The sequence below is a fragment of the Megachile rotundata genome, chromosome 2, assembly GCF_050947335.1.
Source record: "Megachile rotundata isolate GNS110a chromosome 2, iyMegRotu1, whole genome shotgun sequence".
Taxonomy (NCBI): domain Eukaryota; kingdom Metazoa; phylum Arthropoda; class Insecta; order Hymenoptera; family Megachilidae; genus Megachile; species Megachile rotundata.
The window spans coordinates 8,326,396-8,344,635 of NC_134984.1; the positions used below are offsets into that span (position 1 = coordinate 8,326,396).

Consider the following 18,240-nt stretch of genomic DNA (forward strand, 5'->3'; position numbering starts at 1 on the left):
GATATTTATATTTAGAGATAGAGTATAATTGGATCATGTTAATGGTATGTGAATTCACATTTTGGGTAATAAATCTCATTTCTGCGTATTTAAACTTTCTTTTTCTTATATTTATTTGTATCTTAGAACAATGATATAAATTACTAATTTGCAAATTTTCGAATTCTTAAATTTTCAAGTTTTTAATGTTCAACTGCTCAAATTTATAAATTATTAAATTTCTTAAATTCTCAAATTTCCATATTCTTAATTTTTCCAAATTCTCACATACCTAGATTTGTAAATTTTCAGATTTTAATATTTTCTGTTGTTTGCATTTATAAATCTTCAAGTTTTTAGATTTCTGAATTCAATAATTTACAAATTCGCAAGTTTATGAGTTTACCAAATTACAAGTTTACAATATTTAGGAATTTAGGAATGTAGGAAGTTAAGAATTTAGGAATTTAGGAATTTAGGCATTTAGGAATTTAGGAATTTAGGAATTTAGGAATTTAGGAATTTAGGAATTTAGGAACTTAGGAATTTAGAAATTTAGGAATTTAGAAATTGAGATGACTACAAATTAACACGTTTACACGTTCTCAAGTTTACACGTTTACAAGTTTATAACTTTACAAATTTACAAATTTACAAATTTACAAATTTACAAATTTACAAATTTACAAATTTACAAGCTTACGAGTTCCCCAATTTAGAAGTTTACAAATTTTTCAAATCTGCAAACTTACAAATTTCCCAGAGATATCACATCCACACTTGACTATGCGTTAAAAAGTTGTTTCTGCACCTATTGTTAATTAATAATTGGGCACATGCTTATATAAACAGTTTTATGCCATAAAAAATACTGCCATGTTCTAAAATATTTTACGACAGTACAAATATTGCAAATAAGACATAGAAAAACAAGAATTGAAAGTAAAGAATAGAAATACAGGTAGGGTAATGTCGGGAAGAATGCAGCGCATTTCATTTCTTGTCATTTATCATGAAGTTCTACTAAATACAACAGAAAATATAGCTGAATGTAATATAACTTTTCATGTCTCTTACAATTAGACACAAATATTTTTGAGAATGTTCTTCAAAAAATATATTTTAAAAAACTTTTCAAGGAATATTTTTTTAGATTTTTTAAGGAATATATTTTAGGAAATTTCTGAAAAAATATTTTTTGAAATGTCTTTCTTAAAAAATATAATACTCCAGTCCAGACTAAACTTTACCACTGTCTTTTCAAGAATTGGAATATATTACATATCATTTTAATCATCCTGGCATGCTGAAAACAAATATCACATCCGATTTTGACATTAATGCGTTTTTCTCGAATTTGATTCCCATGCTTCAAGCCGACATTTATTATCATATACTTCCACGTGACAAGAATTATCATTGACATTTAATTTTCTATAATTCGATTGTAAAAGAAATACATGTAAATTATATGAAAATTTTAAAACGTGAATATTTTGTTTGGTAGCCATTTTGTGTAATTACATGTCGTAATCGATTTGGGACGTTAGCTATAATTTGTTTGTAAATTATGTTTCATAATACACGTCCCTTTCTCTAATAATGATTCTTCCTTTGATATTGGTGTTTGTCGAACCTTCCTGTCTAGATAATCCAATAAGTTTTCAATTGGGTTTAAATTGGCTGATTGTGACTGTGGATATAACACACGAGGACAATTATGTAGCAGATATTGCTGAATTATCCTGACTTTATGCTTCGGGTTATTATTTTGATGAAAATTTCAATGTGTTTTCAATATTCATCAAATTTAAATGTGTTTGCACTTACCCTTTTTTCTAAACGTTGTTTCAAAATATCTAAGTACAGATTTTCATCGATAATTCCGTTTATAAAAATCAACTCTTAACTTCTTTTGATAAAATCAACGCCAAATAATGACACTTCTACCTTCCTGCTTAATTATACTATTTAAATTTCTAAAATTAAGCTCTTCACCTCCCTTAAGCTACACTGTTTTTCAGTCATTTGATTCTTGAAAGAAATTAAATTAAATTAAATTAAATTTCTTTCTTCTTTGAAAGAAATTAAACTTATTTTTATCCACAAAACATCATTCCACCACAATTGTTCTTTGCTAATAGACTGTTTTGTTTTATCAAACAACAATCGTGCATTTTTTCACGTAGTATATGATTTCGAAATTAAAAATATGGGTTCGTGATTAAAAAAAGCAAGATGACCTTCAAATAACCTCGAAGACGCCCATACATTAAAAAATTAATAATGCCATTTAATTTTAATTTTAAATTTTATTCCCCACTCGAAATATTAAAGAACAAATGTCAGTTTGATTTTCTTAAATCACACGCCCTGAAGATTTTTTACAATGTCATTTTATGTGTGACACACTGTACATGTATGGTTTCTTACTTGTCACCACCATTATATCCATACTTTTTTAACACTCAATACATCGTGTCTCGGTGAACTTTCTTACCTGACCCTTCAAATAATTCAGCATTTAACTTAGCAGCACTTATAGTGGAATCTTCTTTTATTCTTCCTCACAATATTCTATTTATCTTAATCGACGAGTAGCTTTGATCGTCCCTTTTGAGGAACTGAACCGTGAACTGATCCTCACGATTATACTTCTTTATAACGATTGCCGTGGTACTTTTGCTGAAATTTAACACGTTCACGCCGGGGTGACCCACCGGTGGGTCACGCCACCCCTCAGAACAGCCAAGCGTGACCCACCGGTGGGTCACACTTGATTGTCCCGTGGGGCGACGTGCATCACAGGTAGGTTTTCAAAAAATAAGTTTATTTTATTTTTTGTCAACATTATAAACAAAAATGGAGTATTATAAGCATTAACATTCAATATTTTAAATTGATAACAATTATTTATTTATTAGGTATACAAATGAATAATCCAATTTTTCTGCTTCATTCAAGGTTTATTTTAAAAGTTACTAAATTGAATTGTTCAATCAAAGTAGTCGCCATTTCTTTCTATAACTTTAAGCCATCTTTCTGGTAGCTGATGAATTTCATCTCGGAAGAATGTTACGTCTTTAGACGCGATGAAGTCGTCAAGGCATTTTCGGATCTCGTCCACTGATTGGAAGTGCATATCAGATAAGGCGTGTTGCATCGACCGGAATAGGTGATAATCTGACGGAGCAGTGTCCGGTGAATATGCCGGGTGCTGTAAAACATCCCATCCAAGACTCATTATGACATCTTTTGTATTGGAAGCAATATGTGGCCTCGCGTTGTCGTGCAACAGTTTCACTGGTCGTTCTCCTTTGCCAGTATACGGTCGTTTTCTTTCCAATGCTTGACTCAAGCAGATTAATTGTCGCTGGTAGCAATCTGCAGTAACTGTTTCACCTGGTTCTAACAACTCATAGTAAAGCACGCCCTTGATATCCCACCAAATGCATTAATTTTATAACAGCTTAAAATAATTTGGATTATTCATTTGTACACCTAATATAAGCATGCCAAAACTGTTTTGATCTCGTATTTAGCGCGTTCGAAGCTTCAAAGGAGTAACAATGTCGTTCCGCCCCACGCAGAAAAATGTAAATATTCGTCCCGGCGTGAACGTGTTGAAAGAGAACTGATTTCCTGATAAGATTTTCATCTTTCACGGGGAAAAGTGACTATCGCACATCAAACCTAGAATTTTTGTTTTTCCGGCCATATTCAAATTTTTCACTGATTACAATAATTTTTGGATAATAACTGATATTTTCAAATAATGATTGATATTACAGTTCTGTTTAACATGTGTCCATATTGAAGTTAAAAGTACATTATACAGTCAAGAAGTAATATTTAATATTAAACGATTAAATATTTTTACGACATCAATATAAAACACTTCCTAATACATCATTTATTATCCGCCCAATTATTTAATTTAAATAAATAAAATTTACAATTTTAAAAACAATACATGCTTTATGATAATAAAAAACAAAAGATATCTTTTATTCAAGTGTGTGTAAACAAGCGAAGTAGTAATTGATAAAACATTACAGTGACCAAATACTAAAAAAATCCACCGTATATCATGTGCACAGTAAATTCTTTCCAAATTATTGCCCAGAAGTGCAATAGGTGATTTAAACGAATTGTATATATTTCTTACAGAACGATTTGAGGTATGGCAGAACGTGCACGTGCTCGATATGAATGCCGTGGGAAACGCAACGTCTACCGTGAGAATTTACCTTCATATTCAGTCCTGGTATGACGAGGTAGAAGACTTCGATTCTGCGGAATACGGGTAAGCTCACTGTACACAGTTTCATGTGGGGTAAAAGCTTTGCCACTTTTCGCTATTCTACTTTTTCCTCCCACCGTTCCTTTTCCTTTTCTAAGAGGATTAACTGAATATCGAGCTTATCCCGTTCACGATCAACACGTGAAAGAGAAAAATACCGTTGATTACAGTAACTATAACGGTACTGTTTATTGAGACAAAAACGGTGAAAGTGTATTTGTATCATGGTCGAGTCAGAAATTGTGTAAGATTTATGATGTTTTCGTTGGGCACGGTATTTTTGAAGGGCTTCTTTAATCCTTGTCGGTCGTCTGTCAGTTATAACGTGACATTGCAATTTTGCCGGGTGAGAGATGGTAAGACTCAACAAGTTAAAACATTTTGATTGAGGTTTACATACCGATGTTAACTCACATGTTGGCGCGTGAAAAGGCTGAACCAAATGTTTATAAGAGCTACAATTCCAATTGACTGATATTCACAAATTCTTTCATAACCAAATCGCTATATTTCCAAATTCTTACAACTCCAAATTGGTATATCCACAAATTGCTATATTCACAAATCTGTGCGTCCCCAAATTGCCACGTCCCTAATTCGCTACGTCCCCAAATCGCTATATCGACAAATTAGTACGTTCCCAAATCAGTACATCCTCAAATCGTTATATTCCCAAATTCCTATATCCTCAAATCGGCGTGTCCCCAAATTGCTATATCCACAAATCAGTACATCCTCAAATTGTTACGTCCTCAAATTGTTATATCCCTAAATTCCTACATCCCCAAATCGGCACGTCCCCAAATCGCTATATCGACAAATTAGTACATCTTCAAATCGCTACGTCCCCAAATCGCTATATTCCCAAATTCCTACATCTTCAAATCGGCACGTCCCCAAATTGCTATGTTCCTAAATCGCTATGTCCCCAAATTGCTACGTCCCTAATTCGCTATGTCCTTAAGTCGCTATATCGACAAATTAGTACATCCCCAAATCAGTACATCCCCAAATCGTTATATTCCCAAATTCCTACATCTTCAAATCGGCACGTCCCCAAATTGCTATGTTCCTAAATCGCTATGTCCCCAAATTGCCACGTCCCTAATTCGCTACGTCCCCAAATCGCTATATCGACAAATTAGTACGTTCCCAAATCAGTATATCCCCAAATCGTTATATTCCCAAATTCCTACATCCTCAAATCGGCACGTCCCCAAATTGCTATGTTCCTAAATCGCTATGTCCCCAAATTCCTACATCCCCAAATCGGCACGTCCCCAAATCGCTATATCGACAAATCAGTACATCTTCAAATCGCTACGTCCCCAAATCGCTATATTCCCAAATTCCTACATCCTCAAATCGGCACGTCCCCAAATTGCTATGTTCCTAAATCGCTATGTCCCCAAATTGCTACGTCCCTAATTCGCTATGTCCCCAAATCGCTATATCGACAAATTAGTACGTTCCCAAATCAGTACATCCCCAAATCGTTATATTCCCAAATTCCTACATCTTCAAATCGGCACGTCCCCAAATTGCTATGTTCCTAAATCGCTATGTCCCCAAATTGCTACGTCCCTAATTCGCTATGTCCTTAAATCGCTATATCGACAAATTAGTACATCCCCAAATCGCTACACCCCCAAATCGCTATATCCCTAAATTGCTACATCCCCAAATCGGCACGTCCCCAAATTGCTATATCCACAAATTAGTACATCCTCAAATCGTTATATCTCTAAATTCCTACATCCCCAAATCGGCACGTCCCCAAATTGCTATATCGACAAATCAGTACATCCTCAAATTGCTACGTCCTCAAATCGTTATATCTCCAAATTCCTACATCCCCAAATCGGCACGTCCCCAAATTGCTATATCCACAAATCAGTACATCCTCAAATTGCTACGTCCTCAAATCGTTATATCCCTAAATTCCTACATTCCCAAATCTGTGCATCTCGGAATTGGTGCGTACCTAAATCTCTATATCCTCAAATATCTACGACTTGAATTGATCACAATAGAAAAATGGATGTCTAGACTCACAAGTATTTTCAGCGGAAGGAAATATTGACGCTAGAAGTTGTGTACACCAATTAGGCCAAAAACAATGACAGTCAACAAAGGTCTCGAAAATGAGTGGGGTGAGTGAGTCTAATATTACCCTTGTCATTTGACGAGTCTCACTCATGATGCATTCACAGCTCAAATGTGAGAAACTTTGCTTAAATTTTTAATACTCTTAAACTTGAAATTTAGGTCCAACTATAATTTGCATAGTCATGGTTTACTCAATATAAAATACTCACATCATTTTAATTTTCTTTCTTTTAATAGTATAGTTATAAATAATTAGTTGACTCATGTGACAAATAAATTGTACGTCAAGAGGTTAAATGTAACGTAAACCATAACCATAACTCACAATCAGACATTTATTCTGAAAGTGTAAAATAATGCATAATATACTGTAAAATATAACGCAATATAAAACTGTAAAAGATACTATTATAAAATACGGTATGGTAATATTTTTGCAATAATGTGCGTTTATAATAATTCGTGCAATGCCGCAGTACGTAAACAATTAAATTCAAATTAAACGACGATAAAATCCAACAGCGCTGTAAATCATTTCTGCAGATAGATTATGTGATTACGATAGCGGTTATACAAAGATATTTCCTTAATGATAACACAACAGCGTGCACGAAGACCTTCATCGGGGTAACAGATTTATTGCGTACCTGCTGATACGCATACTCTGATTCTATTTAGGCGATGGAATATTAGGATAAGGGTAAAGCAGCGTTTACTTTTAGGCGAACAAGTTGATTGATCAAAGTCATCCGTATAAACAGAATTTCAATTAAGTGGAAACGAGTACTGATCGTTTAACTCAAAGTTGGACTTGTTTACAATGAATTTAACGATGCATAGTTAAACGCCTAAAATCGTGATCGATGAACGATTGAATTATTAAATACTTCGTTTTGTTGTATTTCTGAGCAAACAAGAAGTGTAAAAATTTAATAGAAAGTTTAGTAAATACTATAGATAGTTAATATGGCAAATAGTAAATATTATAGACGTACAGTAATACGCAGGTATTGTAATTTGTAAATAATAATGATGGACAAGTTGATGAAAGAAATGAATTTTAATATATTAGCAATTACTCATATGACCAAAGGAACTAAGAAGAGAACCTCGATGATTTATACATGTCGGTTTTTATGAAACATTGCATATTTGTTCATTGGACCCACCTGAAAATACAACCGCATTTCGTTGAAGCTCGCTTTTTACTTTAAGGGAAAAATCAACCCTGTATTTTACTTGGTCCATGTATGTAAATGTTAATTACTCGTAAACGTCGAATATTGACAACTGTTTGAAACAAAAGTTGTACTGTTTCTTTAGACCTACAAATCTATATAAATGGTTTTGCAAAAATAATTTTTATACACAAACTAAATTGTTTTTCCTTGCATTTTTTTTTTACAAATTTTAATTTCTTTTTGTTATTAATAAGAGCGCCTATTCTTTACAAATTCAACAGTGTATTATAGTACATAATTATTGCAATTATTCTATATCAAGTTGCCACTATATGTCTCATATTTAAGTATTTTACAAAATACTTGTGTTTAAGTAAGCATTTTACAATAACATGAGCATCTATTACAGAAATTTACGTTTAGGTTTTGTATTAATCATGTGTTTATAAAAAGTATAATATGGAAAATTCAGAAATACATTTGCTATATAGAATGTCCACCTAAATTTATCACCCAAAACATCCTGTCCGTTTTTAAAAACATTAAAGAAAAATGTTTCACAAATACATAAAATGGTCATGAAGAGGATACAGTTAGAGAGGATTAGTTTTGTATGAACAGGTAGAGGACATATGTAAACCACCAATCTGCTTTGAAATGAAATTATATCAATTCTAATGAATTATCCAATTTTGTTGCACATTCTCTAGAATAAATTATTAGTCTATGTGCATCCAAAAATCGCTGGCTTAGAGGATATTTAAATTCGATTACGATTTCTAGTAATTTATTGTGACCTAAGTTGGAAGCATATTTAAAATTTCATGTAAAACCCATTCAGTTAATGCACAGCTCCTAATTGCAGTCAATAAGAATAGTTGTAAAATTAATTAAACGAGAGCACGCGGTAATATACAATTGTTTATACGAACTAAGAAATTGTCTCTTATTTTTAACAGCAATGTACTCGCTGGTGCGAGCCTTAAAGGTTTAAGTCCTCTCTTTGCAGTACTGAGATTTCAACATTTTATGAGGTGGTTTATGCAGCTGTTACTTTCTTATAGTCTTACGACGAAAGTTAGTGTCGCGTATATGTGCTCTTTACACCATCTGTAAATGTTATTGAATAATATACAGATGTCAAACTTCCCAAATTCTCAAGTTTCTAAGTTCTCCAAATCCCTAAATCCTCAAATTCCTATACTGTCAAAATTGCCAATCTCCAAATCCCCTTTCTAAATTTTCAGAGCTTACGATTGTTAGAAAATAGAAATCGACGAACGGTCGACACAGGCCATATGCCTTTTGTCATTGCATTTCCCCTTCCTCAGGGAACTTCGCTGGACCTAACGCATCACTCAATAAGTCTCCGGTCTAACTAAAAAAAACAAACTTCTTTTTAGAAATTCCACTTTAGTCATCAATATGCCTTTCTTCCAGTGTTATACATTGATTCCAACGCTCCTCTAACTTTTCAATTTTCTTTATATAAAACGATTTGTCTTTGCCCCCAAAATAAGCCTCAGTTTCCGCAATCACTTCTTCATTTGAGCCAAATTTCTTTCCCTCGAGCATTTTTTTCATATCTGCAAAGAGCTAGTAGTCGCTGGGGTCCAAATCTGGGGAGTACGGTGTGTGGGGAAACAATTCAAAACGTAACTCATGCAACTGAACCATCGTGTTCATCGACTTGTGACACGACGCATTGCCTTCGTGAAACAGCAAACGCGGCACCCACTTTGGAAGCAATTTGCACATGCCCAAATTTTCATGCAAAATTGTGAAGACATTACCTTCTGATATCTTCAAGGCATCAGCTATCTCACGCAACTTAAGTTCACGGTCTTTTAAATCTATTTTGTGGACATTTTTTATGTTTTCCGGAACAACTGCTGATTTTGGGCAACCTGAGCGTTCAGCATTATCGATGCTTGTACTACCGCGTTTAAATTCAGCATATTAACGATAGTTGATTTCCCTGGTGAAGAGTCCCTATAATGCTTATCAAGTCACTTTTTGGCTTCAACAGTATTTTTTCCGATTAAAAAACAGTGTTTAATCAACATACGAAATTCCTTTCTATCCATTGTCTTCAAAATTACGAAACTGCGTGTACTAAAATGACTGTAACTTCTAAACTATCGGTCAGAATACCATGAAATTTTGACACGTACTGTTTGAAAGTTAGTATTATTCGAAAATAACGTGGATCTGTCACCAGAGTCGCCATATATATGTCAGACCGGGGACATATTGGGTGACGTGTTAAGTGCCCTAACAGCCATGCTAACGGAGGTGTCCTCAAGACAAGATCGTGTCTAGGAAGACACTCTTGTATTGGTATTTGCCGTGAAAAGTCACAGTAAAACGAAAAGTCCACTTTATTTGGTAAACCTCACCCTTTACCATTTAATATCCCTGATTACCTTACACAATGTCATTTAATAGTATCAAAAATAGTTATTCAATGACATGAAAAATAATTATTTCATTTACTACTTTGAATCAAAATCAAAGTGTACCTTTTGTTCATGAATCAAACATATTATTTCTTGTAATACACACCGAAATAAAAGTGTAACAAATCTTTTTATACGCTGTACAATTTCAATCACTACTTTGTACTTGCAAAGATAATTACGAACTTTCTGTCTTCAAATGTTAATCTCGATTTTTGAATTTCTATCATGTAACATATTACTTTAAACTTCAACACTTTGGAAATTCACGCTGGTGATTTCGATTTTAATTTCTGTGCTTACTTATTTTAGACCGAAAAAGATATTAAAAATGAGATTGAAGGTGGAAAATGATATATTAAATATGAAATTTAAAGCAGTGAAAACTGTTCACAGTTCTACTTGAACATTTTAATTTCCACTGCAATATTTCTTGCTTAATAAATAGCTTAATAACATATTCGAAATCGCGTTGTGATTATTGACGAGGGAGATGTGTTTTGGGAATTGACAACAGTTATCGCTTTAATTCTCTCACTTCTTAAATTTTAGACTGTGGTAAAAGTTTGTAAAGTTGACTATAAGAATTACAATTAACATCGTCCCGTGCTTTGACGAGTCTCACTCGTGACGCACTTATAGCTCCAATTTCACAAACCTTACTCAAATTTTGAATACTCTTCAACTTTGAAATTTAGGTCCATCTATAAGTTGCATTATCAAGGATCCCTGAATATAAAATACTCACAACATTTTTTTTATTCGTTTTAATGTTACAGCCCTAAATTGTTAGTCTTAACTGACGCATCTGATAAATAAATGGCACGGGAAGGGGTTAAATAGTGTAAATAGTTTCAAAAATTCATGAGATATCTCCAAAATGGGCCAATTAAATAAAAATTACTATAAATATATTTGCTTCTAATTAACAAAATTCTAATTTTAAATTTCTATCTTGAAGTTGCTGATAAACAACATCTTAATGGTTTTTAGGTTGACGAATGTTATCGCAAAATGTTCTTCAAAACTAATACTCAAAGTATAAACCAGTCAAAATTGATTTGAAATTCCTAATTTTAATATATTGAGTTTATTAAAGTGCTTTCATGAAAATGTAGAGTGTCTTTTGTAGATATCGAAGGTGACTGCATATGCAAGCTTAAGTTATATTCTTTATTTATTTATACTGTACTTTATTTTTACCTTACAAGTATAATTAGAGCGCACATGAAAAGTAATTTCACCAAGTGTAAAACTACAAGCAGGAATATTATAATCTGCTTCTCACCCGAATTCTTTAATCGTAAACAATTACGGAATAAAGTCGAAACGTAAATCGCACTTGGTAAAAACGGAATTTGGATTTTATTTCCATTTGACCATTATTGCGATCTATTTCAAATCAAAAACATCAACAATCTTCGTAGCAGAACCCTGGATTTATAACAAAACAGTATAAAAACAATGAGACGGGTAGATTCAAAGAGATTTAATACTCTATGAGAATAGAAAATTTATGGGATTCATAAAAGTAGCCATAAAATAAGCATGAGTTCCGAGAAGCAATAAAATTATCGCGGGAAAAAATTCCAACAACAGTTTGCGATAATCTTGTAACATCCCTCCCTATGTGCATAAAAGCAGCTATACGTGACCGTGGGTGCATTATGAAATATTATATATTATGTAGGTATAAGCATAAAGTGAAATATTGCTTCAGTTTGTAAATTTCCGAATATTACTTTTCAGCACTTCTTTCAACCAAATATTTTCTTCCGGTATTTTATTTGTACACTATTCTTTTCTTAATAATAAACGATAGCGAATCTTGTTGATAATAAACTTGATAATATTTGTTATATTAAATTACGTTCTTATATTAATGTTATGTTCTTCATACATTTTATGTTTCTGCAATACTTTGCATATCAAAGCTTGTAGTATTTTTCGTTAGCTTTTTGTTTGATCCAAAATTCGTTGCTAGAAGAAACATTTTCGACAAAAATCTCAACAACAATCTTATGTTTTTAGCGAACTATTTCATTTTCTATATTTCTGTCTTTTCCAAGTTTTGTCCTGATTTGTGTCAAGGTATTTTCAGTTGGTTTGATATCTAACAATTGTGACGGCTAGCCCAAGACATTATTGCCATTTTCACTTTTCCACTACGCGCAACGACGACTTTAATATTTGAGGTGATTGTTCGCTTGGAAAATCCAATTTTCTTTCTCTGGTCTAAATCACTTCTCTGCAGATAAAATCAGATATTACTCATATTCTGATAATAAACTTCTGGCATTTTTTTCGTACAAACATCGTCAGTCACATATACTGGGTGGTTCATGTAAGTATATCAGGTTATAACTCTGTTACCAGTGTCGATATAGAAAAATGTCGTTTAGACGATTGAAAATAAAAAATTGTATACATGTGTTAACACTAGAACTACTAATGTTAAATGGTAGTTTTTACTCCTAAATTCAAAATGAAGAAGAAAAATAAATAAGGTGAAGTGGGGTGAGTGCAGACTGGTTTTTGTAAAGTTGGTATTTAAAAGTAAGTATTTTCAGTCTGCTATGTAAATATTTAACGCTGTCGATATCGAACGCTTTGCACAATTACTACTATTTAATTAATATTAACTAGGACCTCAATTTTCCTTGTACATTTTAATTTTGATAGGAAATTGTTTAAAATGTCAACTACTCTGCACTTTCCCCGAAAATGGGATAAGAGCGTAACTTGAAGTTAAATACTTTGAAACTTTATTTCATGTGCAATGGGGCAAGAACAGAATTATTAACAAATCTGCTATAAAACGCTTTTTACTGTATTATGCAAGTACTCTATACTGCAAACAAGTACTTTTAGCTGAAATATAAAAGGGGATATAGTGAAACAAAACAAGGAAACAAACATACTAAATGGAGAAATTTCGTTCATATTGTAATAAAAATAGCCTGTATACGCACTTGCCCCGTTTACGAACTTACCTCACTTCACCTTAAATAAATTCTGGGACATTAACCAACATGTACAATTCTTTGTCTTAACAACATGTGACAAATAATGTGACAAAAACACGAGAACAAAATTTTATAATATAAAATATGAAATTAGAAAACAATCAAACATTAATATGCACGTTATCATTGAAAATAAATTCAGACTTATGAAACTTCAAAATCATACAAGAAATGAATGACTTTAGTAAGCATAGTAAAAAGCAATCTTGAAAAGTTATAGTCACAAACATTAAAAGCTGAAGTTTTTCAAAACACTTCTGAATAATTCAAATACTCCTATCACGAAACATCTTTTCAATAAGTGTTGTGGTAATTGATTGCTGCTACTTTGGTTAAAATAATAAAATATCACAAATTCAATGATATTGAAAGACAATCTCGCTAACAGAAGTTTTCTTGCAATAAACTGTCAATTATTAATAAATAGTATTTTTGTAGACGAAATTGATCCCTTTTTTCTGCTTCTAGTTTTAGTGTGTTGAACTTGAAAATAAAATTTGTGGCCTTATTATTATCATATCAATATGCCTGCATTACCACTTATTGCAACATTTAATACTTCGCAACGTTCATTTATAGCTATTTCTTGATAGGATAAGTATCTCACGAGTTATTCAAAAAGGTGTTTGAAAAATTTTTGAAGTTTCTTAACTACAACCTCCTAAGTAGATCTGATATAAATTTATTAAAAGTTGTAAGTTTAGGATATTTCCTATAATATCCTGAAGTTTTATAAACTTGAAACGAAATACTCTACAGAGACATACACATATATACACACACAGAATATAAATAAACCGAACTCTTCCAAGTTTCATCGTACCAAAATGTTTCAAATGTCATTTAAATGGTATCGAAGAATATATTTTTACATAAACCCATCTTTTCAAAGTTTCTAAAAAATATCGTTATTTTGTATATAAAACTGTACAGACTATTTAATAGCATCTTCAATGCACAACAGCTCTACTACTCTTATGAAATTACAAAGTCTAAGTGTACTTTTTTATTCTTGTACCGTTACAGAAAACTTCTTGCGAAACACGTACAATAAAAATTCTGTGAACTTCAACTCATAGCTGCGGTAACTATTCTCGGAGAAATTTTTAATATGCGAATGATTTACTTAAATCTACGTAAGCTTAGAAAAAAAGTTGCGATTATTGTATAACTTTCACTGTTTTCTTCACGATTTCTATTAGACTTTCAACATCTTATGAAGACTGTTCCTGAGAACGTTTTCCAAATTGTGTTTTTTATTTTTATATTGTATCATAATATTTTCATGATCGAATGTAAGTATTTGAAGAACTATAATACTGTCAAAAATGACGGTATTATAATTATTACAATCATTAATATTAACTGATCCAACAGAAACATGTAAAAACTCGATAGATGGAAGAATAAATCATGAGATAATAATGATAAGAAGTTTATTGTTTCTCTACAAATTTGTTTTTCCCGAGGTATTTCACTTTTTAACCTTTACGAACATGAAGAGATACTAACATGAAGTGATACGAAGTCGGTATATTTATAAAATGTCTGCAAATCGGGTTTTATTCAACCCATATTAATATTCACGTTAATACACGTTAATTTTCGTACACATAATTTACTCTAATTTTCTACCAAAACCTCAAACCATTGAAAATATTATGGATTGGTATATTTATGCAACGCGCTGTCTTAAAAACAAAAAAGACAAAAGTTGCGCAAATTGTATTTCAAAAATGCTACCCTAAATTTTTAAGCAACAACGTAGAATTGTACGTATAGTTTTGTAGATTTCCATTGTAGAATAGCAAACTTCTACTGTAAAGTTTGCATAGAAACAATCGAAAAGGCTTTAAAAGGATTTCCATCAGCACCGAACGTCACTATAGCTGTTCATTCGGCCGTTTCCTCGAGTAGGTCAAAATTGTTAGGTTGAAATCGATCTGTCGTCGAATAGAATGGTTTGAGGTGGGTAAAGGCTATAGAAAAGCGTTAGAATCAAGGGAGAGAGAGAAGAGACGGTGTAAACCTTCTCCTAAATTCAGAGGCAAGTTAGCAGTGTGTATACACACGCCGGATCGAACAGTATCCATTCACAAAGCGAATGCCTTTGCACATAAGAGTCGTTTCGATCAATTCAACTTAGGGTATTACATGCTGCACCGAGAATGACAATACGTGTGGATTTTCACGCGGACCAGCACACGCTGACACGCGAGTTATATCACGTTGAAGCGAGCATTGAAAGACCTTATGTCTTTTAACTCCCTTTGAACTAGCCCCGTTTACTCTTGATCCCTGAAAGCGTTTATCGTAGAATAGAGAACCGTGAAATTCTATTGATCTCGTTTCTTTCACCGTCTGCGATCTATTGCCGCTGAAAAATTCATATCGCTCTGTTTTTCGAAACTTTCGAAAGGCGATTTGATGCCATAGCTGCAAAGAGATAAACAACGTATTACAAATATAAACGATATCGAAAATATATTTCTAAGCGTCAGGACATTTGAAATTTCAATGCCAAGGTAAACAGAGATTCAGAAGAATATGTTGCGACAAGCAAAAAATTCTACTTTGCATAACATCTTTTTATGCAAAAGGTTATAATCAAATGTGCCCTTGAGTCGAATTAGAAACCCAATTCGTCAGTCGATAGCACATCCAAAAAAAACATCTCATACCAAGTTTCAACTCCCTATCTCATCCGTGGGGGTAGTAAAAGGGAAAAAACGAAATTCCGGTTTTTGGCCCTTCTTGCCTATTTAATTTCGTACAAAAATTCTAAAAAAATTCTAAAACATTGAGGACCATATAGCGCATATTATAGAATTTTTTCAGATTTTTTGTACGAAATTAAATAGTCAGAAAGGGCAAAAAACCGGAATTTCGATTTTTCCCTTTTACTACCCCCACGGATGAGATAGGGAGTTGAAACTTGGTATGAGATGTTTTTTTTTGGATATGCTATCGACTGACGAATTGGGTTTCTAATTCGACTCAAGGGCACATTTGGCCACCTTATCCGGCTATACCCTTTTATGATTTACAAGAAATTGTAGAAAAATATTTAACCGAAGAGGATTCTAATATTTCGTTAAAATAGTATAGTAATAAAAATCTCATTCGAGCTCTGAATGTCCTTCTATATAACATTCGATTGGTTGAAATAGTTTGTTGTACAACTTACGAGTTATTCTATGATTCACCTTGTACATATGTTATAATAAAATCATAAAAATAAGCTCCATCCAAATTCATAATAGATTGGAAATTAAGTATTACCCATGAAATAGTATATTGACAAATTCATCTTAATTGAAATTTAAGGTCAGTTATATTGAATACCAAAGGCAAAATAATTATATGTATAGACATACGTATGTTTTAATTAGCGACGTATTCATTACCTATAATTTTAATTAGCGACGTACTCATTATCTAGTCTCTATGATAGCAATAGAAACTTTCTAATAGAGAAGAAGTAAATATTTCGCGACGATATTCTAATTCGAGCGTCAAGAGCAATGAACAAAATCGTTTTGCCAACTCGATGATTGCTTCAGAAAATCAAGGCTCTTTTCCTTCACCACTCGGGATACATATTACGCATTTTCTATTAAGCGCACGTACGGAAAAATTTTCTAAGGAAAGAGAACATTTTCGTTCCAGTTTCCTTCGCGATGACCTCAAGCAGTCTCCTCGTTAGCGCTTAATTCAGAATGCTATAAGTCTTGTTACCCTTACCCGCCGTGATGAATAAATTTTATTATTATATTTGCACGGTTCTTCCGTTCCTCGTGTAATTACTCCATCTGTTTATTTACGTCATCAGTGTATATAATGGACTCGTTTTATTGCCATTTCCGTTAATATTTCTTCGTACAGACTTTCGTACGCTCTAGTTGCGTCCCCTGCTATCGCAACAAATGGAGACTGTCGGAATGTCAACAAACACAATCACATTTTCTCTTTTGCTGGGGACAATACACAATGGGACCATAAATTTGTCAAAATCAGATTTTGCCTTCCGCTTCTAAAAATTGTTACCTTTTTTTATATCACAAAAAGTCAAATTTACAGTGTTTTCTGAATATTAAATAATTTTTTATGTACGATATGCAGTTAGACAGAAATCTTTCAGATGATATAGGAACAACGGAAATTCTTTTATTTTATGTAGTCTGTACACTTAAATAAAATATTAATATTTTCTTATTCTTCATAAGATGTGACCGTTTTGGTAAATAAAGGAAGGAGCGTATGTTGCATTTCTGTAGTTGTATTAAAAAAATATAAACCCTATAATAATTTAATACAGCAGTTGAAGAATCACTTACAAATTGAGTAAATGCCTGCATTTAAGCAGAAAGCTATTGAACATTGAAATTAATTTAGCACATTGATACCTATATATCAATATTAATTAATACTGGTACAGAAATGGTGAAATCTCGATATCTTAAATCTTTATATTTTATATCTTCCAAATTAATGACTTTGAACAAAAAATGATTTAATATATCTGTATGGAAAATAACGAGTTACGAGCAGTAAAAGAATTATAAAATTTCATTTAAATAAAGAACTTGATCTTCATATCCCCCATAAATGTCCATATAAAGGAAAACTAGCTCCACCATATAATTTGCTTCCCGAATATACGAATTTTATTTTTTAATTTACATAGGTGACCCAGTATAAAACTAGAAACAGAAAATAATGAAGTGATAGAGAAATGTTAATAATTAAGGGAAGATAAGAAATAGCTTTTCAAAATAACTGTAGATAATCTATTTAAGATAAGCACCTTATGGTAATCTCGCATTTAGTACAGTCGAGATCAAATGTGGCCTTCCTTGCGAAAATAGGATAACCAAGGGAGAAAACGTTTCCTGTTCATTGATTTTTAGGGATTTTAGACGATTAATAGATTCAGGAATGGATTAAGAATTTGGAGATAAGAATTTGGGGTAGAGAGATTTTGTATGTCAGGATTTTGGATACGGGGATTTGGATTGTAAAGATTTGGGATGTAGGGATTTGGGTTGTAGGGATTTGGGATGGAGGGATTTGGGATGTAGGAATCGGGGATGCGAGGATATCAAATATAAAAATTTGAGATATCGAGATTTCGAAAAATAGAAATATCAGTACATAGGAAACTCGGGACATGAGAATTTGGG

General features: G+C 32.5%; 1 protein-coding gene across 1 annotated transcript in view; it reads left to right on the forward strand.

The window, feature by feature from the left end:
* The window catches only part of LOC100877441 (venom allergen 3), a 97,808-nt gene that overhangs the window by 38,342 nt on the left and 41,226 nt on the right, over positions 1-18,240 (forward strand). The window contains exon 4 of the mRNA XM_076539888.1: positions 4,150-4,285. Within this exon, the coding sequence (XP_076396003.1) occupies positions 4,150-4,285 (136 nt within the window). The remainder of the gene's footprint in view (positions 1-4,149; positions 4,286-18,240) is intronic.